Source organism: Sphaerodactylus townsendi, linkage group LG08, assembly GCF_021028975.2.
Source record: "Sphaerodactylus townsendi isolate TG3544 linkage group LG08, MPM_Stown_v2.3, whole genome shotgun sequence".
NCBI lineage: Eukaryota > Metazoa > Chordata > Lepidosauria > Squamata > Sphaerodactylidae > Sphaerodactylus > Sphaerodactylus townsendi.
The window spans coordinates 80,123,775-80,148,212 of NC_059432.1; the positions used below are offsets into that span (position 1 = coordinate 80,123,775).

At 44.0% G+C, this 24,438-nt stretch overlaps 1 protein-coding gene across 6 annotated transcripts in view; it reads right to left on the reverse strand.

Annotated features, from left to right (window-relative positions):
- DOCK10 (dedicator of cytokinesis 10) overlaps positions 1-24,438 on the reverse strand; it is a 167,722-nt gene that overhangs the window by 76,795 nt on the left and 66,489 nt on the right. For all 6 annotated transcript variants that reach the window (XM_048505431.1, XM_048505430.1, XM_048505429.1 and 3 more), the window contains exons 5-8: positions 22,279-22,351; positions 21,912-22,031; positions 21,464-21,598; positions 2,786-2,969 (exon numbers count right to left, since the gene is read on the reverse strand). In XM_048505431.1, coding sequence (XP_048361388.1) covers positions 2,786-2,969; positions 21,464-21,598; positions 21,912-22,031; positions 22,279-22,351 — 512 coding nt within the window. The remainder of the gene's footprint in view (positions 1-2,785; positions 2,970-21,463; positions 21,599-21,911; positions 22,032-22,278; positions 22,352-24,438) is intronic.

A 24,438-nucleotide genomic window follows, 5' to 3' on the forward strand; every position in this document is an offset into this window, starting at 1 on the left:
CCACAGATGCAGGCGAAACGTCAGGAGAGAATGCTGCTAGAACACGGCCATACAGCCCGGAAACCACACAGCACCCAAGGGCTATGATCAGTTTTAGGTTTCGGGTTTTTGTTATAATTTTGGGAACAATTTATCACTGAATAAATTAAATAAAAATAATGAGTTAGGGTTAGAGTTAAGGCAAGGGCAGGGTCTCTGGCTTGCCTTAGTGTTACGGTGAGTTCTAGGGTACAGTCCGAGAATAATAAGTGTATGTTTCCTGGTGGCTCTCAGGTTTTCATTATAATTTTGGGGAACAATTCTATGAGTGAAAAAATTCAAATGCGTAAGTCAAGGAAAGGGCATAAATACCTGCCCGGGCTTCCCTTAGTGTTACATTGAGTTTTAGGGAAAAGTCTGAGAAAAGGGCTATGGTCAGTTTTAGGTTTTGAGTTATTTTAACAGTTTTTGGAACAATTAATGACTGAAAAAAGTAAATAAAAATAATAAGCTAGGGTTAGGGTCAAGTCAAGGGCAGGGGCTCAGGCTTGCCTTAATGTTACGTTGAGTTTTAGGGCGCAGTGCGAGAATAGGGCTATGGTCAGTTTCAGGTTTTGGGGTTTTTCCTTAACCCTTTGCACTTGCTTGAACCCTAGAATTTGAGGGTGCATGTCAGGGGAGCAATGTTTAAACTAGCAGTACCAAAATTTTAGGCTATCTTCAGGGGACTCTCCTGATGAAACCACCTAGTTTTATTGAAGTTTGGTTCAGGGGGTCCAAAGTTATTGACCTTCAAAAAGGTATCCCCATCTACTATTAGCTCCCATTGGAAACAGTGGGAAATGGGGACACCCCTTTGGGTGTTCATAACTTTGGACCCCCTGAATCAACCTTCACCAAATCCTGGTGCTATCAGCAGGAGACTCTCCGGATGAAACCACCCAGGTTTAGTGAAGTTTGGTTCAGGGGTCCAAAGTTATGGACCCTCAAAATGTTAGGCCCATCTACCATTAGCTCCCTTTGGAAACAATGGGGGATGGGAGCACCCATTTTGGGGGTCCATAACTTTGGACCCCCTTAACGAAACTTCACTAAACTTGGCTGGTATCATCAGGAGTATCACTTGACAATATCCTTAAATTTTGGTGTTGCTATCATAAAAACTGCGCCCTCTTCTGGCTGACAAATTAAAAACACTAAAGATACCTCCCAAAATTAGAAATAAGCCCAAATTTTTCTGCGCCCCCAATGGTGGGTGCCCGGGACATTTTCCTCGGATGTTACCATTGTATCTATGCCTGTTGATGGGCAGAGTTAAGAGAAGCAGCAAAAGGAAATGCCAGCTAAGACTTCACGAAGCAGCTGCGTGGCAGACACTGGGCTTCCTCCTTATGTGTAAACAGAGAAACACGAGGAGAGAACTCTGGAAGCCCACTGCAATAAGAAGAGTCCCAAGGTAACAATTTCCTGGGTAATCAGCCACAGGGTGTGTGACTATGACGAAAGTTGCCAGAAGATTTCCCACATTGTCTCTTTTTAAATATATGTTCATATAGATTTTTAGGACAGGTCTGACTTCATCAAGGCCCTAAATCTTTCTGAGTATGATAGGGCAGGAAACCACATGCTATATATACACTTAAAAGGTAAAAGGAAACTGTGTGATAGAAGTGCATTTGCTAAGACCTGCATTTGTGTTCAGTGTGGTTTGGATGTACTCTACAGGGAGCGGTGCAGTTTAAATCTACACGACTTGAAAACATCTCATGCTGCGCAATTAACACTTAGTCTTTGTAAAGCTTAAGAAGAGTCCTGCCAGATCAGACAAGTGGTCCATCTATAGTCCAGTATCCTGTCTCACACAGTAGTCAACCAGTTACTCTGTTACGAGTGCTTCAGGAAATTTATACGATAGCTAAAATAAGTCGATTCCCAATGATCAATTAATTGTGTGATAGTCACACGAAATATCCAGGTTTCAGGAAGACCTCCCCACTGCCTAAGCACTGAACACAGATTCATCCTGGTTCTGGTGCTTCCTCTCCCCCTAATCACGTTTTTTTCAGAACTTGCATGTATGTGCACCTTTTCAAAAAACATGTGCCGAATCCAGATCGGTGGGGAGCATTGGGGTTTCAATCTAGATTTAATTTCCCACCATTAGCAGTGACGCGGAGCCTCGCAGCCTATCAGACTGCAGTGGGCTGTGCGTGATTTGCGTGCAGCCTTTTTTTTGTTTCACACCAGCGAAGGGTATGTGGAAACATGGCTGCATGAAACGTGATTTCTATGCCAACTGTTAACTAAAATTACACTTTTGTGCCTGTGCAGCTGTGTGAGTAAGGAGTACTGAAGCCACGCATAAATACAGCTTAGCGTGAAAAACAGCTCCCATTTTATCTACGCATGCAGATGGTTACGTAGCTCCACAAAAAAGTTTTTAAAAAATATTCCCGCCCCAACACAGCACAACAGCCAATTAGGATGAAGAAAGAGCCGCTGAGTAGATCGCACGTTTGATCACGCGATCATGGGAATTGCTGCACTGTTTGAAGTGTGATAGACATGGATGTCCTCATCACACACACGCTACAGTGGGGAGGGTGAAACCTCAATGAAAAGGTGCCGATTCTTTAGACATGGATGTCCTCATCACACACACGCTACAGTGGGGAGGGTGAAACCTCAATGAAAAGGTGCCGATTCTTTTGTATCTGGTTGTATCTAGATTTAATTTCTCAGTGGGGATTCGACCATAGAGTCTTTTATTATTCACTACAAATTATAAAAGCATACTATCTCTCACCAAATTTCAAATCTGTGATTTCTGCACTCTTCCTCTCTTGAACCGACCCTTCTGGATTTATCTGCAGAATCTTGTTGAGAGTAAAAATCCACTCATCCATATCCTGCTCATTTTCAGCTGCCAGCACAAAGTATGTCAAGTCATTCATCTTCAGCTCAAAGGCATGTTTCCGAAGTCTATTATTCTGTTGGTTAAAAAAAAAATTGTTATGGTTAAGCTACATGACAATGCTTGAAATATTTTCAAAAGATTTGCAAATATAATTCATAAATGCTTAATACTGGCCAGGATGGTGTCTGATTTGATAATCCACAATGCTGATACAAGAAATGGAAGTTTCCCTAAGTAAGGGCTGAAAAAATTGAGCAAAGTATCGCAAACACAATAACTTCTCCAGAGATGAAACATTGCATAACTATGGTTTACTAATCTACTTTTACAAGGGCCACTTGTACCTGGAGTGGGGACCAGCCTATGGAGGGGAAGGGGAAGGCCAACATAGGAATCCAGCCACAACTTTATTGATTACAGGTTTCTACGATCTTGGCACTGCATGGACTGGGGTCAATAGGTACAGAGCACTGAGGTGAAGAACTCCTGGTAGAACCTCCCCCTGTCATGGTGTGGGGAGCAGGGGCATGTGGGAGGGCTTTTTCCATGATTGCCCCCAGGGTTTGGAACAGTTTCCCCTTGGAGATTCGCTGGGCGCCTACCCTTTATGAGTATAGGCACATCGCAAAGACTTTCCAGAAATTTGGCTACCCTCCCTGGAAGCCCCCTTACACAGCTCGACTAGTGGGTTGAGGTGGTGGGTTTAGTTCTATTATGCTTTTATTGTCATGTTTTATTTTTCATATTTATGATGTATTTATTGGTATCTTTTATTATTCTCATTTTATTGTGATCTGCCGAGAGACCTTTGTATAAGATGGGTTAAAAATTCATAAAGAGTCGATGACCCAACTGCTGCCAGCACCTTCCCCAATCTGCCTGTTGGGAAAAGGGAAAAGTACTAATGCCAGGGTTGAAAGTAGAGGAAATCACTCTTCATAGCCCTCCTCCTCCTCCTGGGGGCTTAGTTACTCCCAAGGGTTACTGTTCTGTGGCCTGTCCCCCAGAGTTCCTTAAGGGTACCCTGTTTTGGTCATGCTGGTAGTATGGCCTGAACATTCACCACATTCCCAAGCTTCCAGCCAGTTGTGATGGTTATGCTCTTTTAACAGGGCAAGCAAGTGTAACGCAAAAGGGACACCACCCTGACTGGGGAACACAGACACAGACAGAAAGAAACACTGGAACAGATTTTAAATGAACAAAACTGAAAATGTTTATTTGCTGGCTTTACAAAGAGGCTTCTCAGATAAACTGGAGAGGATGTAAGCGTACTGGTTTTAGAGAGAGTTTGCTTAAGCTTAACGGTTGCCGAATAAAGACTGTTTCTTAAGATGTTACCTCACAGACACTAGATGGTCTCTGTTCCACACACCCCTTTCTAATTCATATACCCCAAGTGTAAGTCTGGTAGGACTGGCACACACTAGCCACCTACCCTATCAGTCCCCTACTCAGGCCTAAAATGCCCCCCTTCGGACTGGACTTCTGGTGACTGGGTTTAGAACAGGGGACGGACTGACTATGTCTGGGCAGGCTAGCTGCCAGGTTCACACTCCACCAAGACTCAGGGCCTTCCACACACTCCCTCAAGCTTCCTCAGCTTGAGTCAGAATCCTTCTCTTGTCAGAGCTGACAGACTGCCCAACTCTGCTCTGCTCTCTGACAGCCTCCGATTAGCACTGCCTTCACTCTCCGTGCTGTAAGCATACTAGCTCCCCCTAGCTTTTGCCAAACGTTATTGGACCTTTTCCACCCAATCAGGTGGGTTCTCTACTTGTGGAGCCTTTTTCTCTTTTTCTGGCTGTTGCTAAGGCCTTCTCCCTTTGGCCTGCTGTACGCCAGCCCTTCAGGGTGGGGCAAGTTCGTTACAGCAAGCATATACAATAAATACATTCTTTTGCCATGGAGAAGGAAAAACCCTCAAGGCCTAACAGACAATTTGTTCTGCGTAAAATTCCTTTCTGGCCCTGTAAACCAGCGATCCACTGGTCATAGCCAAGGATGAGTAACTACTCTCAAAATAAACCCTGAGAGCATGGACAGGAAGATGGGTCTTTCCCAAGAGAGTGTTGCTGAGTGCCAGCACCTGTTCAGCCTGCTCCTTTCATATGAACTGTGTGCTGAGACAAGCCTGAAACCTGCAGGTCTGAGTGCACCCCCCTCCATTACAGGATGACATCTGGGGTGGGCCACAGGAAGCTCCTTGACAGCTGACTTGATGACAGCCAGGTCCAGGTCCAGTTGCTCCCAATCATCCTTGCTTCGTCCAGTGGAGGAAGCGGAATGGTACTCAAGTGGTGCCATCCCTGTCTGCCTCAGCTCTGAATTGGGCTATTAGTCATCATGTCAGACCAACCTGATGTTCTTTTTTTTTTGAGAGAATTGCTACATTGCTGGATCAAGGGAATGCTGTGAACATAATGCCCTACTGACAATAATCTGGATTCGGTGAATTCAGGCAGCTCACGAGAGGGAGGGAAAAAAAAGGAAAGAATGAGTTGGTGCTCAGCTCTCATGGCCCTTTGTTACATGACCAGGGTAATACCAATCATTACTTGAGGTCAGAAAGAAATTTTCTACAAGCCAGTAGGGATTGTGAGGGATTCTGGAGGGGGTTTTTTGTTCCTCTGGGCATAGAGCAGTGGTTGTTGAGCAAGTGTGACTAGTGATTTTCCTAAGTTGTGCAGAGGTTGGACTAAATGACCTTGGAGGTTCCTTCCAATTCTATGTTTCTGAAGTTCACTTGGAAGTAAGTTCCACATTATTCTTTAGTTCTTACAACTCATAAATAACTAGGCATAGGATTACAGCCATACAACCTACATTAATGCATGCTGAGTAGGAAGAAAGATCCACAGAATTCAGTTTGCGTAGGACTAGAGACTTAATTGCTTTGAATATGCTGAACATTTATATCCATTCCACAGTTGATGGTGATAACACTCAGAAAATGTGCATAGTGTATGGAGTTCTGCCTTTGGGGCTACCCTCAAAGCTGTGGTCTTTTCTAATGCTAAGTGGAAAAAGAGGGTTTACTCAGCTAGCTTGGCAGTGATGGATGTAAAGCTCCAAAAGAAACTAGGGCTGTAATATTTGCCAGTTCCTTCAGACCACAACTTGAACTGTTACTTAATACTATGAAGAGACTAATGCAGGGGTAGGGAACCTGCGGCTCGAGAGCCGCATGCGGCTCTTCTGCCCTTGCACTGCGGCTCCACGAGCCGAGCCGCTGGCCCCATCCTTGCCTGCCTTGCAGGCAGCAGGGCGGAGATGTGTTCAAAAACTTTGGTTTTTTTTAAAATACATTCAAAATTCTATTTTATACACCACAAATTTATATAGATTCACAAGACTAGAGTAAAATGGTTACCTCCTCCTCCTCCCCCTTTTAAAGTTGTTACTATGTGCTAAGAGGCAGTTGAAGACATTGTAGTGACAGAGCAGAAAAATGTAAATTAAGAGTAGGCACACATGTCAAACATTAATTTTTGGCCCACATGTCAAACATTAATTTTTGAATATGTTAGTGTGCCAGTAAACAAACGGAGGGGGGGAAAGAAAGCAAGCAGAAGGGGGGAAGAAGCAAATTGGCAGCCCCTGGGAACTTCAAAGGGGCAATGGCACTTCTGGTCATGTAACAGGAAGTGACATTGCATCGTTACTCAAGGAATTTCCCAAATATCTATGGTTTTTGACACAGAAATTTGGGGAATTCCTAGAACATCATGTCATGCTGTGATGACATTTCCAAGTGTGCATGTGAAAGTAATATCACAGTGCAACACTGCCCCTTTCCCATTTTGTTCATAGTCTCCCTATGCAAGTCCTAGTAGTCTTCCAGGAAGACCACTGGGTTGAAATCTTCTAGGAAGGGTTCTAAGAAGAGCAGTGCAGAACACACTTTTGATAATTGGATGAAGGGCATCCCCGGGGATCTTAAATTCCCAATAGTAGTGACCTTTCAGGATAAGCTGTTTTGGTGCGACAACCAGGCAAGAGTAAGAGTTGTGAACAGACAGATCTCTCGGTTAGAGCAGGTGATGCCCTTGGTACATAAGTTGGTTGTTACTTTCCTGGTTTATAATATCTCATTTTCAGCACAGTATATTCCAGGCACCAGTAACGGCATCACAGATGCGTTATCTTGTTTTCAAAAAAACCCCTCCCAGCTTGCACTGGCACCCTGCCTGACGCCTTCCCAAAGTACCTGTAGAACCTTGGCAGCAACTCATAATGCAGGGAGTTTTGGGGTCCCTGGCCTCTGCCATGTACCAGTGATAAGAATGGGCTATCTCCATGTTTTTGACTTTTTCAGCTGGTCTCTGGTCTCTGAAGGGGGGCTCTGGTCTCTGAAGCCCGAATCCTGTGGAACTTGGTGAGTTTGAGGGTTCTGGGGTTAACCCACAGTACCATGCATGCCCATCTAGCCACAATTTTTTGTACACAAAATCCTATGGGTTATGTGACCTATGGCCTTCTTTCCTCACAAGGCAGGCTATGGAGGGCTGGAGTCCATGTCTCCTTGTGACCTGGACAGTTGAAGGCCCATAACACTGTGCATGCTGTAGTCATTGGATGGTATCCTCCCAGACTTATGTTTTTCCACATTTGAGGCCACCCTTTTTCAAGCGGCATTTTCATTGACCTTTTTTGGTGTCTTTTGATGCAATTAGCTGGTTTTTGGCTCACATGCTGACTCCATCATGTGGCCCTGCTGGAATCAGAGCTACACATTTGATTGGGCCGGTCCAGGACCAATCAATGAGAATGTGGCATGGTAGTACTCAAGGCAAGCTCATACAGGCAACCCTGCCTGGTGCTGGTCACAGCGGGATATCTCTCAATGCAGCTTACTACAGTTGGTCCATTATTTATAAATGCTGATAGATCTTGTCCATTACCTTTCCAGTTTGTATGTGTTCTTTGCACCTGCATCAACAAGCTAGGGCTGCCAGCCATGGATTTTGAACCACACTCATTCAGGATAGGTGCTGCAACTTGTGCCACTGAGCAAGGATGTTCAACAGAGCACATTATTATTATTATTATTATTATTATTATTATTATTATTATTATTATTATTATTATTATTATTATTATTTATTAAACTTGCTATACCGCCCTATCCCCGGAGGGCTCAGGGCGGTGAACAACATAAAATCATACAAAAACATAAAAATCTTAAAACAGGTACATTCTACAATAGGGCCCGCGAGACCCATATACCACCCTCTTCCAAAAATGAGGAGGGGTCCCAATGATGTTAGGGGACCCTACTAGCAGGGGGGAGGGCGGGGCATTATCGGCGGCTGGACTCTCCAAAGGCCCGGTGGAATAATTCGGTTTTACAGGCCCTGCGGAACTCTCCAAGGTCCCGCAGGGCCCGAACAGCTGATGGTAATGTGTTCCACCAGGCCGGTGCCAGGGCTGTAAAGGCCCTGGCCCGTGTGGAGGCCAGCCGCGTCATCGAGGGGCCAGGGATCTCCAGTAGATTCGCCTCTGCTGATCGCAGAGGACGAGCCGGGACATATGGGGTAATGCGGTCCCGAAGGTACGAGGGTCCCAGGCCGCGTAAGGCCTTAAAGGTCAACACCCACACCTTGAACATGATTCGGAATTCGATAGGTAACCAATGCAGGCGGCGCAACACAGGGGAGATGTGTTCATGAAAGGCACCCCCTGTGAGCAACCGGGCCGCCGCATGTTGGACCAATTTCAGTTTCCGGATCAGGCGCAAGGGAAGGCCCGCGTAGAGCGAGTTACAATAGTCCAGTCTGGAGGTGACCGTTGCATGGATCACAGTGGCTAGGTCAGTGTTGGAGAGAAAGGGGGCCAGCCGACAGGCCTGTTGAAGATGGAAAAACGCAACCCGGGTTATATGGGCCACCTGGGTCTCCATTGAAAGAGACGAATCCAGGTGGACCCCCAGGCTGCGAACGGAGGGGGTCGGTGCCAATACGGCCCCCTCCCACACCGGCGGCTGGAAATCCCCAATCTCACCCCCACGACCAAGCCAAAGGATCTCCGTCTTCGATGGGTTAAGTTTTAACCTGCTCTGTTGTAGCCAACCAGCGACCGCCTCCAAACATTGCTGTAGAGCTGCAGGGGCGGCGGCAGCTCCCCCCTCCATCAACAGAATGAGCTGAGTGTCATCAGCGTACTGATGGCAGATCAGCTCCAATTGTTCAATGGGCGTTAGTGCTCTGGGGCATACAAGGGGTACATTCGACCTGACCTGGGCTATAATGCACTGCCCACTGGGCCTGCAAGTATGCAGCCTAATCCAATTGCGATAGCAACCTGGACCTCAGGGATGAGCAAGTGTCATGGTTCAGATATTATGGGATGCTTTGCACTATTATCCACAGTGGTGATCTTTGAGAAGGATTCCTGTCATGCCATCATCGTTCAGCTGGAGAAGAACAACCTCACTGCCCAGAAGGGAATGCTGGGGATTCTTCATCAAAGGTTGCCACACACTACCTGTTCTGATCCAGTCTGCTGGAAAATGCATACTGGGGGAGGGGGGGTTGTGGCCCCTGACAAGGTGGTCTTGGTCAAGTGCAAGGCCTGCAAGGCTGTGGTGCAGAGTACCCCAACATCTCCTTCTGGTTGGTTGCCCTTTTTCAGCAAGATGGGGTACACCTGTCCATGTGGGGCAGGGACACCTGTCTTCATGGCATCTGGCAGGCATGGGGCAATTGTTTGCAGACTTAGGAGCTTTGGGTGGGAGCCTGGACATGGGGGCAGGGGCGTACCTAGGCAAACTCGCGCCTGGGGACAAAACCTGAGTTTGGCGCCCCCCCCAGCGTATGGGCGGCCACCCTCCCCCACCATGACCAAACAATGATTTTTTGTACCAGCTCACAAAACACCTCCCACTCCCAGCAAAACATACATGGCTCTCTCCCCACCAACTCTTTTCCTAATTTCCTAATCACAACAACCCTATGAGGTAGGTTGTCAGCCTGAGAAACAACTCCAAGCCAGTGCAAGTGGATATTAAGCATGTAAATCTCTCACAAATCACCCCCAGCAAAACATTTACCAAACAAATGTCAGCATCATCTCTCACAAAACACCTCCAGTGGAATCCACCCCCAAACAGCATCACTTTCAATGGTGTTTAAACTAGGGAGCTCAGATTCTTCTTTTAAATCTACCTTAAAGGGAGAATCTGGGGTCCCCGGTTAAAACAAATTTGAAAGTTGGGGGGTGGATTCTCCCCCACCCTGAAACAGCATCACTTTTGAGGATTGGAGATTCAGATGAAACAAATAGCAGATTCGGCTGGAATCTGGGCAAATTTGGGCAAATTTGGAAAAAATTGTCCTATTATGTCCTGCCCAAATATGAACAAATGCGAATGCAAGGTATTTGGGTTGGGGAGGGGGTATTTTTGGTGTTTTTTCGGCCTGCTGGGAACACATTTTTAAAGCTAGTGGCACCATGATTTCAGGGCATCATCCAGAGACTGCCCTGATGATACCACCCAAGTTTGGCGATGTTTGGTTCAGGGGCAGCAAAGTTACGGATGCCCAAATGGAATGCCCCCATCCCCATTGTTTTCAATGGGAGCTAACCTGAGATGGGGGCTACCCATTTGAGGGATCATAACTTTGGTCCCCCTGAACATAACTTCACCAAACTTGGGTGGCATCATAATAATAGTTAACAGATGATACCCTGAAATTTTGGTGTCACTAGCTTTAAAAATACACCCCTTCCAGGCACCCCAAGAAATTTGCCCAAGATTCTTTGTTTTGCAGTGACTTTGCTCCATTGTAGCCAAAGGAGAATTTCTGAGTGTAGGCAGGCTGCACATTTTTGAAGATAGAGGCACCAGACTTTCAAGGTGGCTCCAAGAGGGCCTCCTGGTAATAGCATCCAGGTTTGGAGTCCTTTGCTTCTGGGGGTTCAATTGTATGGGCCCCCAAACGGCTTATTTTGTTTCCCCGCTCCTGCACATGAAATCCTGTGGGCTGAGTTCTCTCAGAACTTCTCAGCGCCCCCACCCACCCCCAAAAGCAAAGCTCACCAAGCTTGGATGCTATTACTCAAGGCCTCTTGGAGCCACCTTGAAAGTCTGGCGCCTCTACAAAAATGTGCAGCCAGCGCTTACACACTCAGAAATTCCCCAGAATCTGCCAGGCTTTTCAGCAAGTTCTGTGGTGGGAAAAATTATTTTTCCCACCATAGACTGCAATGGGGTTTTCTGTTATGCCCAGCTCTGTGGTAGAGGTTTCAACAGGAGGCACTGTGGTAGTGGTCTTTCTCTGGGCGGGGGCACTTATTTCCTGCAGGGCTGCTGGTGTGAGTCTCCTGAAAGGAACCAGCCAACTTTGCTAAAGTTTGCCTGTGATGGCCGAATGCTGTGGGCATCAGGTTCACCTTCAACTCAGTGCCCACAGCATTTTCCTCTTCCACACACATTTTAGCAAATTTGGCTGGTTCCTTTCAGGAGACTCACACCAGCAGCTAGAGGAAGTGCCCCCACTCAGAGCAAGATCCCTACCACAGTGCTTCCTGTTGAAACCTCTACCACAGAGCCATCTGGGCATAACAGAAAGCCCCATTGAAGTCTATGGTGGGAAAAGTAATTTTTCCCACCACAGAACTTGCTGAAGAGCCTGGCAGATTCTGGGGAATGTCTGAGTGTGTAAGCGCTGGCTGCACATTTTTGAAGATAGAGGCGCCAGACTTTCAAGGTGGCTCCAAGAGGCCTTGAGTAATAGCATCCAAGCTTGGTGAGCTTTGCTTTTGGGGGTGGGTGGGGGCGCTGAGAAGTTCTGAGAGAACTCAGCCCACAGGATTTCATGTGCAGGAGCGGGGAAACAAAATAAGCCATTTGGGGGCCCATAAAATTGAACCCCCAGAAGCAAAGGACTCCAAACCTGGATGCTATTACCAGGAGGCCCTCTTGGAGCCACCTTGAAAGTCTGGTGCCTCTATCTTCAAAAATGTGCAGCCTGCCTACACTCAGAAATTCTCCTTTGGCTACAATGGAGCAAAGTCACTGCAAAACAAAGAATCTTGGGCAAATTTCTTGGGGTGCCTGGAAGGGGTGTATTTTTAAAGCTAGTGACACCAAAATTTCAGGGTATCATCTGTTAACTATTATTATGATGCCACCCAAGTTTGGTGAAGTTATGTTCAGGGGGACCAAAGTTATGGTCCCTCAAATGGGTAGCCCCCATCTCAGGTTAGCTCCCATTGAAAACAATGGGGATGGGGACACCCCATTTGGGGGTCCATAACTTTGCTGCCCCTGAACCAAACATCACCAAATTTGGGTGGTATCATAAGGACAATCTCTGGATGGTACTCTGAAATTTTGGTGCTGCTAGCCTTAAAAAAGCGCCCCCTGCAGGCCGTAACGTGAAAAAAACACTTAAAAATAAAAAAACAACCCTGAAATGTTGGCGCCCCCCCACGTGACCAAATGGGGGCGCCCGGGGACATAGGGTACCCCCTGTCCCTAGGCAGGAACGCCACTGCATGGGGGTCTATGTTATTAGGTGGGCTGCACATAGAGCCTACCTCCCATCATTGGGGGTCTCCCTAAGAAGACTTGGGGGTGGGCTAAGCCTTATGACTGTGCTCAGATAGGGATGTCAGTCAGCCTACGCCCCCAGGCAATAGGAGGAGTTCCATTCAGCAGCCAAAGTGCAAATGGCTCCCATGGACTTGTTGCATCCGGGCTGGGAGAAAAGTATTGCACTGGGTTCAGAAAGTGTTCTGCCTGATGGTAGGATCCATTCCCTAGGCAATGCCCATTGCTCCTTATGTCTGCAACCAATAAAACCAGCTGTGGCCAGTTATTTAATCACTTAATAGAGTTTCATGTGCCAATATTTCTGCAGGTCTCCCCTTGCCTTCCTCCAGATTGGTCTAGCAATGCCAGGGACTGCCTACCCCTGATCCAAGGAGTATTTTCACTCTCCCCTGGGTCACAAGTTTCATCTCTTTATTCCTGGAACCAACACTATCCCATGTATACAATCTTTTATGTATGTTTGTAACTCCATAAATGAAATAGAACATTTTGTTTCGATTCATAACAGATAGCATAATGCTCATCTGTTTGCATCTCAGGCTTTCTGCCACTCCTGGACCCTGACAAGGTAGGTCTACTTCTTCACCATGACTGGGCTTCCTATCGTTTTTTGTATCCTATGACTGCTCAGCACACGCAGAAGCCACTTACTGTTTTATATGTAGGGGAGGGGCTACAGTTGAATGAAAAAGGCTCTGCTTAGCATGCCACATCTCCAGCATCTCCCCAGTTCAATCCCCAGCATCTCCAGTTGGAAGGATCAAGTAACAGGAGGTGGATAAGGCCTCTGCCAAAGACCTTGCAGAGCTGCTGCCAGTCTGAATATATAGTACTGACACTGATCTGATTCAGGCAGTTTCATGCATATTCAAAATGCTCAGTGTACGAACAAAATTTTTGCATTGCTTGTGACATGTATACCCCTGCTTATAGGAAGAAAGGAAGAATATCCCATGAGTGTGGAGGTCTACATGTAAATCATGGCTCATGTCTGCTACCTGACCTGTCTCCATTCTCTCTGAATTATATTCTGGCAGCAGCATCCAGAGTAACCGGTGGAAAACCCCAGAGCACCAACTACTCTCGGCAAGACAGCTGCTTGAACACATGGGTCACATTTCCAGCTGATGCAAATGGAATGTCCTGTAGTTGTGTCCTGTTCACTTCTTCCATTAACATGATTCAACAATATTCCTTGGGAAAGGAAAACTGACTATCACGCACACAGTCTCCTGAGCTAAAAACTGCACGTCTCAGAACATTTGCATTTCTTTTCTGAACATTATCAAACTGGCCTGAAGCAAATTGACAGGTTTCATTTTGGGGTGGTGGTGGTTCGAAAAATCCTAATGGAAATTCATGAAAATCCCTTTTTTCATGAGCTTGTCCATTCACAGAAGAGAGGCAGATTACAACTCACTTTTTGAAGGACATGCACACAACACCAAAAATATGCAGAGACTTCAAAGGGGTCAAGAAATTCTGATGTAATTCTCAAGGTGATCTGCCTTACAGGGTTTTGTAGTTTTGACTTAAAAGCAACAAAAACGTGCAGCACTTATATATACACAGGAAAACCCACAGGGGTTCCAGAATCAGCTGAGAAAAAACCCTCTAGTGAAATCCCCGTGCCCAAGGAAGCATCACAAGAGAAGGGACTGTGCAGCGCCCAAGCCCGCCCCAAAGTCTGCAGTTGGGGAAATTTCTCAGCTTCTAAACTGTGCACTTGCTGAGCAAGCTCTGAAGGACCAAACTTGCAGAAACTCCTTGGAGTCACTGAGCAGGAGTTTAACCAGTACTTTAGATAAACTCTCCCCCTTTTCCCATGTGACCTGTCAGTGACACTGTCCATCCTGTGACCTGCTCTTTCCACCACCACCGCTCTATGGTGAGAGGACAAGTTTAGTTACATACAGAAGATTGGCTAAGTTCTTCTTCAGTTGGGCCAAGGAGTTTCTCTGTACTCAGCACTTGGGGTCTAGCTCCATGGCAACAGTTTTCTCAAACATAGGATAGATATCTTCCTTTCCAGGACAGATTAGGGACTGCTCAACACCCTTTTAAGTCAGTTTTAGATAATTGGCTATGTTGAGTTGCAGTAGAAAAGCAAAATTTGAGATTAATAGTGTCTTAAAAACCAACAAGATTTCCAGGATATAAGCATTCAAGAGTCATGGCCACCATTGAATACAAGTTGAAATGGAGATTTAAGGCTCAGGGATCTCCATTCTTACTTGTATATGAAAAGGGAGTTTTGACTCTTGTAAGCTTATACCCCAAAACTTTTCTTGGCCTCTAAGGCAGGGATGTGCCACCCAGTGGGACATATGGGGTCATATGTCCCTGGGTGGTGGCCATTTTGTCATGTGAGGGTGGAAAATCGCTCCCACACACCCTTCCTGCTCTACTCCAGCTGGGTCTGGCTGGGTGTGCACCCCCTCCTGCTCTCTGCTTTCTCCCTAGGATGCTGATGGAGAGGTCCCCTAGTGACCCGCTGCGGGTTGCAGTGCGTGGTGCCGGAGCAGAGGGTGCTGGCAAGCCGGACTTTGGCTTGGGTTTTGGCAGCAGTAGCAGCAGCGGCAGCAAGACTGGGTGACGCGGTGGGATGGCACTCCTGGACCAGGCGGCCTTGCTCAATGGGGTTGCCAAGGAGACCAGCCAGTCACCCCCCTCACCTCTTCCAAAGAAGAGGCCTACAGAAAGGGTGATAGAATGCTGTATAATCAGGCCAGAAATGTATTAACAAAGGAGATCAGAGCAGCAAAAAGAAACTACTCTGAAAAGCTAAAAAATCAGTTTTCACCAAACGAAACAGCAAACATGTGGAAAACTCTCAAAAATATCACCGGTTACAGCAAACCACCTTCCCAAGCTGGAAGGGGAAATCAGCAGATTGGCAGGCTTGACCTGAATGTCGTTCTACTGTAGGTTTGAAAACAATCTACAGCTCACCTTTCTGCCACAACCTCTATCTCCAGACGCACCAACAATAGCCAAACTTCCTACAACTGAACCCATTTCATTGGGTTATACAACCCCTAATTGATCTCTCAGAAAAGGAAGTGCAAGATCTATTTCACAGACAGAAGCCTGGAAAAGCACCAGAGCCCAGAACAAGATAACACCTTCTTGCTTAAAAGTCTGGTGCGCTGTCCAATTGGCCCCATTTTATTTCTACTGCCCCAAATCTTCAACAAATCACTAGAGATGTGCTATGTTCCTTCCTGCTTCAAACACTCCACTATCGTCCCAGTGCGAAGAAGCCTTCCATCAAGGAACTGAGCGCACCTGCAAAGACCAGCGTTGCTCTAACATCTGTAGTTATGAAAACTTTTGAAAGGCTAGTGATGTACCATTTGAAAACCATCCGCACGGATCCACTGTTGGACCCTTGCAATTTGCGCATACCGAGCAAAACAGATCGACAGGCGATGCTTTGTTAATATGGCTTTGCACTATATCTACAGCATCTTGAATCACCAAAGACCTATGCAAGGTGGGTCCTCTTTGTTGACTTCTGCAGTTCCAGCATTCAATACCTATCAGACCGGACATTCTTCTAACCAAAACTTAAATCAGCTAGCTGAGTACCTGAGCATGATTTGTAAGTGGATCACAAGCTTCCTAACAGATAGGAAACAGCAGGTGAAGCTAGGAAAAATTACATCAGACTTACCTGTAAAATGAGCACAGGGGCCCCCCAAGGCCTGTGTGTACGCTCTTCACCACTTACTCTTCTCTCTGTATACCAATGACTGCATCTCAAATCCCGATCCATCTGTTAAAATACTGAAATTTTGCAGATGATGCCACAACAGTGATTGGTCTCATCTGAGACAACTTGATGAAACGCAGATACAGGCGCGGAGGTTGAATCAACTAGCCTCGTGGTGCCACTGGAACAATCTAGAACTGAACACACTTAAAACCCATTGAGGAAGTAATGGTGGTAGATTTCAGGAGAAACCCTCCCATCCCTACCTCCTCTCACAATACTAGACAACACAGTATCATCAATAGTAGAGACCTTTAAATTTCTAGGCTCCATCATATCTCATGACCTAAAATGGTCACCTAATATCAAAAATGTCATCAAAGTTAAGCACAACAAAAGGAGAATGTTCTAACAAGCCTAACTCAGGAAGCTCAAACTGCCCAAGGAGCTGCTGGATACAGTTCTACAGAGTGAATCATTGAGTCTGTCATCTGCACCCTCCTCTATAACTGTGTGGTTTGGTTCTGCAACCCAACAAGATCGACATTATTGCAGACTTCAGAGAATAATCAGAACTGCAGAAAAAACAATTGCTGCTAACCTGCCTCTCCATTGAGGGACCTGTATACTGCACGCGGGTCAAAAAAAAAAAGGGCTGTGAAAATATTTACCTGACCCCTCAAAAGCATCCTGGGACATAAACTGTTTCAACTCTTACCCTCTAAACGTCGCTACAGAGCACTGCACACCAAGACAACTAGACATAAGAACAGTTTTTTCCCGAATGCCATCACTCTGTTAAACAAATAATTCCCTCGATAATGTTAAACTATTTATTATATACTTATTATATAATTACTGCACTACTTTTTTCATCATTCCTATTACCCATCTCCTCCCACTTATGACTGTATGACTATAGCCTGTGCTGACATTTTATTTTATTTTATTTTATGATTTTACATTTTATGTTTTCATTACTACTGATTGTTTCCTGATTGCTTACTAGACCTATATGACAATCATTAAGTGCTGTACCTTATGATTAAGTGCTGTACCTTATGATTCTTGACAAATGTATTTTTCTTTTATGTACACTGAGAGCATATGCACCGGAGACAAATTCCTTGTGTGTCCAATCACACTTGGCCAATAAAGATTCTATTCTATTCTATTCTATTCTATTCTATTCTATTCTATTCTATTCTATTCTATTCACCTGACTTGCCGCCCCCTACTGCGCTGGTGCCCATGACTGAGCTGGTGCATGGTGGATGCTCTATAAAAGCCAGGGAGGCGCCGGCTGGGCCATGCAGCGCCAGGTGGGAGAGGGCAGTGGCAACAAAGCGAGCGCCTGCAGCAGTCCTCTCCCCTGGCATGCCCTCTGCTGGCAGCAGCAGCAACAACAACAATGGTAGTCATAGCCACGACGCCTGCTTGGTGCAGCTGAGCTCCGCCACAGCGCCTGGCCTCCCATTCCATGGGCTCACCATGCTCAGCGTCACCAGCAGGTCTGTCGCTGCCAAGTCTTAATGTAAATACAGCATCACATTTTAAAATTTTTATTCCATCTTATGTAAAGACACTGAGGACATTAGGGGGCGGGGCACTAATTGGCTGGAGGAGGGCAGGCAGAAAATCCAGTTCTTGCCCCAGGCTCCATTTTCTGGCAATACGGCACTGCTCTAAGGCGCTCGAATCTTGCTTTCCAATTTATGTATTTTTAATCATTTTAAAATATTAAAATTATTAAAGTCTTCTAACTTTACGGCACCAAGAAAACAGTATTTGGGGGTGGGGGGCAGAGAGAAGGCCAGGATGATAGAAAACCATAGCTGTCTCAACCACATGCTTGGTGGAACAGCTTTGTCTTAAAGGTCCTGTGGAATTGGATCAGGGCCTTCAGGGCCCTAGTCTCACTGTACAAAGCATTCTACCAAGTTGGGGCCAGGACCACTATCTTCATGAAAACACAGGACAAATGCCACTAATTTGGGTGCTTTTTACAGTGTAGTTCCATTTGCAAAATCATTCACATTAGATAACAGAATGCTATCAGGCTTCTTTTTCCTGTAGAAAGCATTTGCACTTCCAGAGTCTTTAAATGCACAAAACAGCAAGAATTCAATAACTTCTTGCAAGACGCTCTTCAACATTTTGGCAGCCATACAAAGCTCCCATTCCTCAAATCTATAGCCAAACATTTCCTTCTGTGGCAAAGTTAATAGATAAAATACATTTTCCCTCCATTTGTTTCTTTATTGTCGCTACCACAAGAAAATTGATCTTTTGACTTAAAACATAGCCATCTCCCACATCTGATTATATTTCAGCGTTATAACATACAGAAAGAATGTTAGAACCACCACATCATATAGGTTGGGACAGATACTTCAACCTTGGCTAACAGTATGCTTCGTGTCTACTAGAACTATCCATCTCTCAAAACCACCCGATTAGTTGAGACATAGCTCAGGCTTAGAGTTTATACAAGCTTTTACTTCCCTCCAGCTTTTTTGACCTTCCACTTAAATTGGAGGAAACATATCAGGCACTCTTTAAGAACCATTTTTTAATTGCAGTGTCCATAAAGTACAAAATTCTGTTATTTTAACCTAACAACAACAACAACAACAACAACAACAACAACAACAACAACAACAACTATTATTATTATTATTATTATTATTATTATTATTATTATTATTATTATTATTATTATTATTATTATTATTATTATTATTATAAAGCCAAGAGCAAATTAGGAGGATTGCAAGGTTGCCTAGATGTATGCATCATAAACAATAATGTGTAATTCCACTTTATTGACCTGGTAATTATGACTATCCAGAAGCTAAAGATAGCCAGAGAGCAGGACATGACCTTCTCATTGGGCAAGAATCAGCAACTGCAACACCCAGAAAAACTATTATTTACTTAAACCTACCTCTTTCTTGGACAATGGAACATAGCACCTGGAAAATACTATTCTTCAGTCTTGTGAACCAGAAGACAATATTTTTTAGTGTTTCATATATGGGACATCATCACAAGCTGATGGATATTTTTATTTGTTTATTTACTTCATTAAACCCTGCTTTCTTACCCATGGGGATCAAAGCACCTTAATTGTTTCTTCTTTCTTCCATTTTATCCTCAGAATATCCCTATGAGGTAGGCTAGGCTAAGAGTATATAATGAGCCGAGGTCACCCAGAAAGATTCCATGGCAGAGTAGCCGTTCGAATCCTAGTACTAGTTCAGAATCAGATAGTCCAGCTGCATAACCCTGGGTTTTCCAACTTGGCACCCATAGGTGCCATGGAGCCCTGAGACACTTTTCCCATTGCCTGACACATGTTTCAGTTGACAGGGCCTTTATGAAAATAGAACTGGTGACTGGCTGTCTTCATTCAAATAAATGATCTTTTTGCTTGGATTCTCCCTACTGCTCAGAGAAGAAGGATTCATGATGCTGTAAAAGGGAACTACATGTGGGTGGAAATGCCCCTTTCCGTGGTCCCCACATCAGCTTTCATGGGTCTAAATGTTTCCCTAACAAAAGCATGCCAGTAATTTAAAAAAGCAAAGCTAACATTGGGTATCTACTATATATCTGATTCTGAACTAGTACCTTTGTTGTGTGCCTAAGCCAGGCAGGTGGAGGAGGCAGCGCTGACATTGTTGAGGTTCCCAGTGTCTGAGTAAATGGGAGGGGGGAATGGGATCCCACAAATGTCTTACTTTTTATTGTCCCTAAAAGAAAACTTTTGCCATGTAGATGAAATACATACATGCTTATTTTCTAAGGCATTTTTCATGCTGTAAAAATAGGATTTCACTTTCAGCTTCTTGAAAGACTCTATCTTAGTTAGGTTCTTTTTGAATAAAGAAGAGTGATAATGCTAGGTGTTATCTATGCACACTGGAAGAAAGCCATTGTAACCAGCATGCCAGGCAATCAGCTCTCTCAGTGACGTTACATCTTCTTCAGCAATTCGTTTTATCATTACAAAGCTTTTTCCTCTTTGCTACGAATGGGCAGCATTTTCCAAAGTAAGAAGCATACTAGATTAAAAAACATTTCATACAGTTGTCACATGACAGAAAGCTATAAAGGACAGTACAATTGACTTAGATGCAGCATCAAGTTAGAGGACCTATGGTGGAGTAGAAAGCATTTGCATTTTTGATGCATACTTCTTCTGTTCAGTAAAGATAAATATAGTACAGCTGTAAACTTTGAATATTAACCAGGAAGCAGGGTTGGGCAACCACAGCCACACAGTTGAGTCTCTCTCTCTCTTACACAAACACATATTTTAATGTTGTTTAAAAACTAAAGCTGAGCTCCAAGTTGATGTATATTCAATTATCTTCCTGCATGAGAAAGACTACTCCGCACTCTTCAGTGCTGTGGGATGTTCCATGCGGAGAATGTGGCTGCTATACATATTTTATCACTTCAGAAGAACTTCTTGCATGCATGTGCTTTCTACCAGAACCACTAGATCTGGATGATTCAATCTGCCCAAAACCACTTCCAGTCTGGCAAGCAGGACATATCCCCCAAGCAATTATAGGAAAACAACTGCTGCAATTCTAATACTTTGACCTTTCAACAAAAGAAGTTGTCAGTTCTTATTGGCAAATGTACTGTTTTGTATTACATATTTATAATGCTGGTCATTTGGTTGTCATCCAATTAAAAAATTAACGAATATGTTAAGAGTGTTCTAAACACATCCTATGCACATGTGTATTTTAATATGGCTTAACAATTACTTGTACATTATTACATATTTTAATGTTATACTTCTAGTAATTTTGTGATTTAAAAGGTATAGGGTAAAGGTGCAAGCAGTTGATCATTACTGACATGATATCATGACATCTACTAGGCAGACTATGTTTATGGGGTGATTTGCCATTGCCTTCCCCAGTCATCTACACTTCACCGCCAGCAAGCTGGGTACTCATTTTACTGACCTCAGAAAGATGGAAGGCTGAGTCAACCTTGAGCTGGCTATTTGAAACTGACTTCTGTCAGGATAAAGCTCACATCGTGAGCAGAGTTTTGACTGCAGTACCACAGCTTACCAATCTCTGCAATGGGTCTGATTTGTTGGTTATAGAATCTGTTGCCTTATAGTTACAATTTGTTCAGAATGTGATGAATAATGTTTATTAGCCACCTCAAAAGGACAATAGGGATAATTAAGTGGGATATGAATTTTTCAATGATACAAACATAACTCACTTTATGAAAAATAACTAGAAAGTAAAAAGCTTACCTGCACGACTCCTGTACAGGAATCCAGAAAGATGCAGCCTTTAGGTTCTTTTGATATCTTTTCATCTTTGTAAAAGTTCATTATGTATGAGTTGTCTGACAATTGTGTCAGCTGGAAGTAGCGCTTTTTGAACGACTACATGAAACCAACAGAAACAAAAATGCAGGATTAGCTGTGCTGTAAATTGTTTACAATAGATTTGCTAACTATTATTCAGAGGTAGAATTTTAAATTGAATACCACTGATACCTAATTCCAGATATCCTTTTTCAGCAGACAATGGGAACCACCACTCTATTTTTACTTAATGCACATACATTGATTCTATTGGAGAACATACGCAATTAAATGGAAATGGAAAACAGAAATGCAGTGACAAGTAAGATAATGTAAAGTGATGGTTTTAAAAGAACTATAAGATAAAGAAGGGTCAATCCTTTTCCCTTACCCGAACAGTAATGCTGTTGTATATCGTGCTGTTAAAATTCCCTTTGTAAAGCCAGCCAGACTTGAAAACCCCGGACCCTCCTCCTCCGCATCCTTTCGAAGACGAGTGGGATGTTGTGTCCTGTGTGAAACAGCATTGTCAATGTTACCATTATTCGCATTTTGTGAGTTTACATCAGGATGCACAATATGAATACCAGCACTCTGTTAAAACACGTTCGTGCCTTTTAAAAGTAAGGATTTTGCTTCTGCTGTGCACACAATAACAAAAGAGGTTTGCTTCCATTCAGCTTTCATTAAGATTAGAAATATACTACAAAAGAAAATGCTAACTCAAGCAGTGAGAGAAAACAGCAGAATATGCTTACTTCATCCTTATCAACATCCTCATGATCGATTTCAAAGGAATGGGAGGGCAGTTTTTCTGGTCTGCGTTCAAATCTAAAAAGAAGAACAGTTTAACTTGTATCATTATCATTGGTTATTCTTTAATATGTCTGATGATGGAGGCATGGACTTTGCTTTTTTCTTACCAATATCTAAAAATACATTGGGTGCCACTGCTTGTCATCTTCCATAATGACTAAAAATAAATTTAAAAAACCTAACCTTAAATTTACAGAACTTTCTTTGAGCATGTTAGAAATATTGCATTGTAATAACATGTTCACAGGAATTTTGCTTCTGCAACCTGCGGTGGCACCTCTGCAAGGAGGCGCGCCACTTTTTTAACCATACCTCCTCCTCCCTGAAGCCCATGGGTTGGGGGGCAGGCGGTGTGTCCCCTCGTCCAATGGAACTACGCAGGGAGGAGAAGATAGGTTAAGGAAAAAAGCGCCATGCCGGAAAATGGCAAGCAAATGGCACCAGGTGGACGCTACCACGTTCCAAATGACTCAACAAAACACCGTTGGGAGGGGGAAAGAGTGGTGCTGCCTCGGGAAGTTCCTCCTCCAAACGGTGTTTTTACCAGGCTGACATTTTGGCCTGTGCGGAATCCACCAAAATGTATGCCTCTTGGCCAGTGGTGGGATTCAAATAATTTAACAACTAATTGCATACAAGAACCATTTTAACAACCGGTTCTGCCGAAGTGGTGCAAACCTGCTGAATCCCACCACTGCTCTAGGCTCTCCTTCTCTCTCACACACATATGTGCAGTAGGCTCTTGATGGTAGTGGACACTGGATATTGCTCCTTTTGTTCACTGAATAAAGAAGTCTGGTTTATTCAAGTCAGGAGGACTCTAAACCACAGTTTACTCCAGGTACCAGAATATCAACTAGTAAGAAGGTTAAAACAAAGTTCCAGTTCTCTTGTGCATCTGTATTCACATGTCAGGAAGAACTGGTGTTTGTTTCAAACAAACTGGTGTTTGTTTAATTACTCTCTGTAAGACAAGGAAGGGGCACACACCAACATAGCAACAAGCCATGCTTATACACATCTTGAATTGGTGCTACTTGAGAGCTCTGAATGTAGCCCATAAATCTAGGGCTTTTTAAGTCAAAGGGAATAAACCCCTCTAGAACTTCTCACATAAAGCGAGGACAAGGTAACACAGACATCCTAGGGCATGATGGCCTGCAATCTAGACTTCAGAATGCTACTTCCCAATTTTTATTAGGTGATTCCACGGCTATTCTAAAATGTTTAAAGAAATATGGAGACAGGCCCAAGAAACTCTTAAAATCTTTAAAGCATATATCATGCAAGATAAAGTTTAATTTGAAAAATTCAGATTTTCGCAAATGCAATTCAGTTATTCAGTGATCTATAGTGGTTGTTAAATACAAAGGATGACTCCCATAGGACACACACTGTGAATTAAATTATTCCTTCTCAATTTTCAGAAGGGAAAAAAGCATAGATGAATTTGGTCCAAGGGACCTAAGCCAGGCATTTTGTCTCTGAATTACACATACTTCCTTATAAAAACTTTTTCAGAAAGAAGTTCCTCATCTATTGAAAAATTCAGCGGGCTATCAATCTATACAATATGAACCTGATTTAATGAGAAGAAAACAACAGAATCTTGGGAGAAGAAAATAACAGAATTTTCTTGGTACAATGGTTGAAGGATTTCATATAACATAAATATCCAGTTTTATATTATATGGCTTGTAGTACAGAACTCCAAGGTCAGGTTCTAATTTGTACTGAAAAGCAGGATGGGGGTGGTGGAAATTATGTCAGTACTCAAAACAGCCTAGTAAGTACTCCCATGCAAAAACATTATTTGCTGTAAAGGGGTTGTTTCCTTTTCAGGGAAACAGGGGTTTTTTTAACAAGAAAATCCAATCATTTAAAGATTAAGCATTTCTCCAAAGCTGTAGGCTACTCCTATACAACAAAAATGATCTTTGGGATGGGTCTTTTACACAAGCTGCACTAGATTACTATTGGAAAAGGCCACTCCTATCTCAAAGTTATTCTGGGGGTGGAGAGGAGACTCCGTAGCTGGTTGGGTACACAGCTGAAGGTATCAGGACAGACTCAGCATTCAGGTCTGCCTCTAGCATATTTAA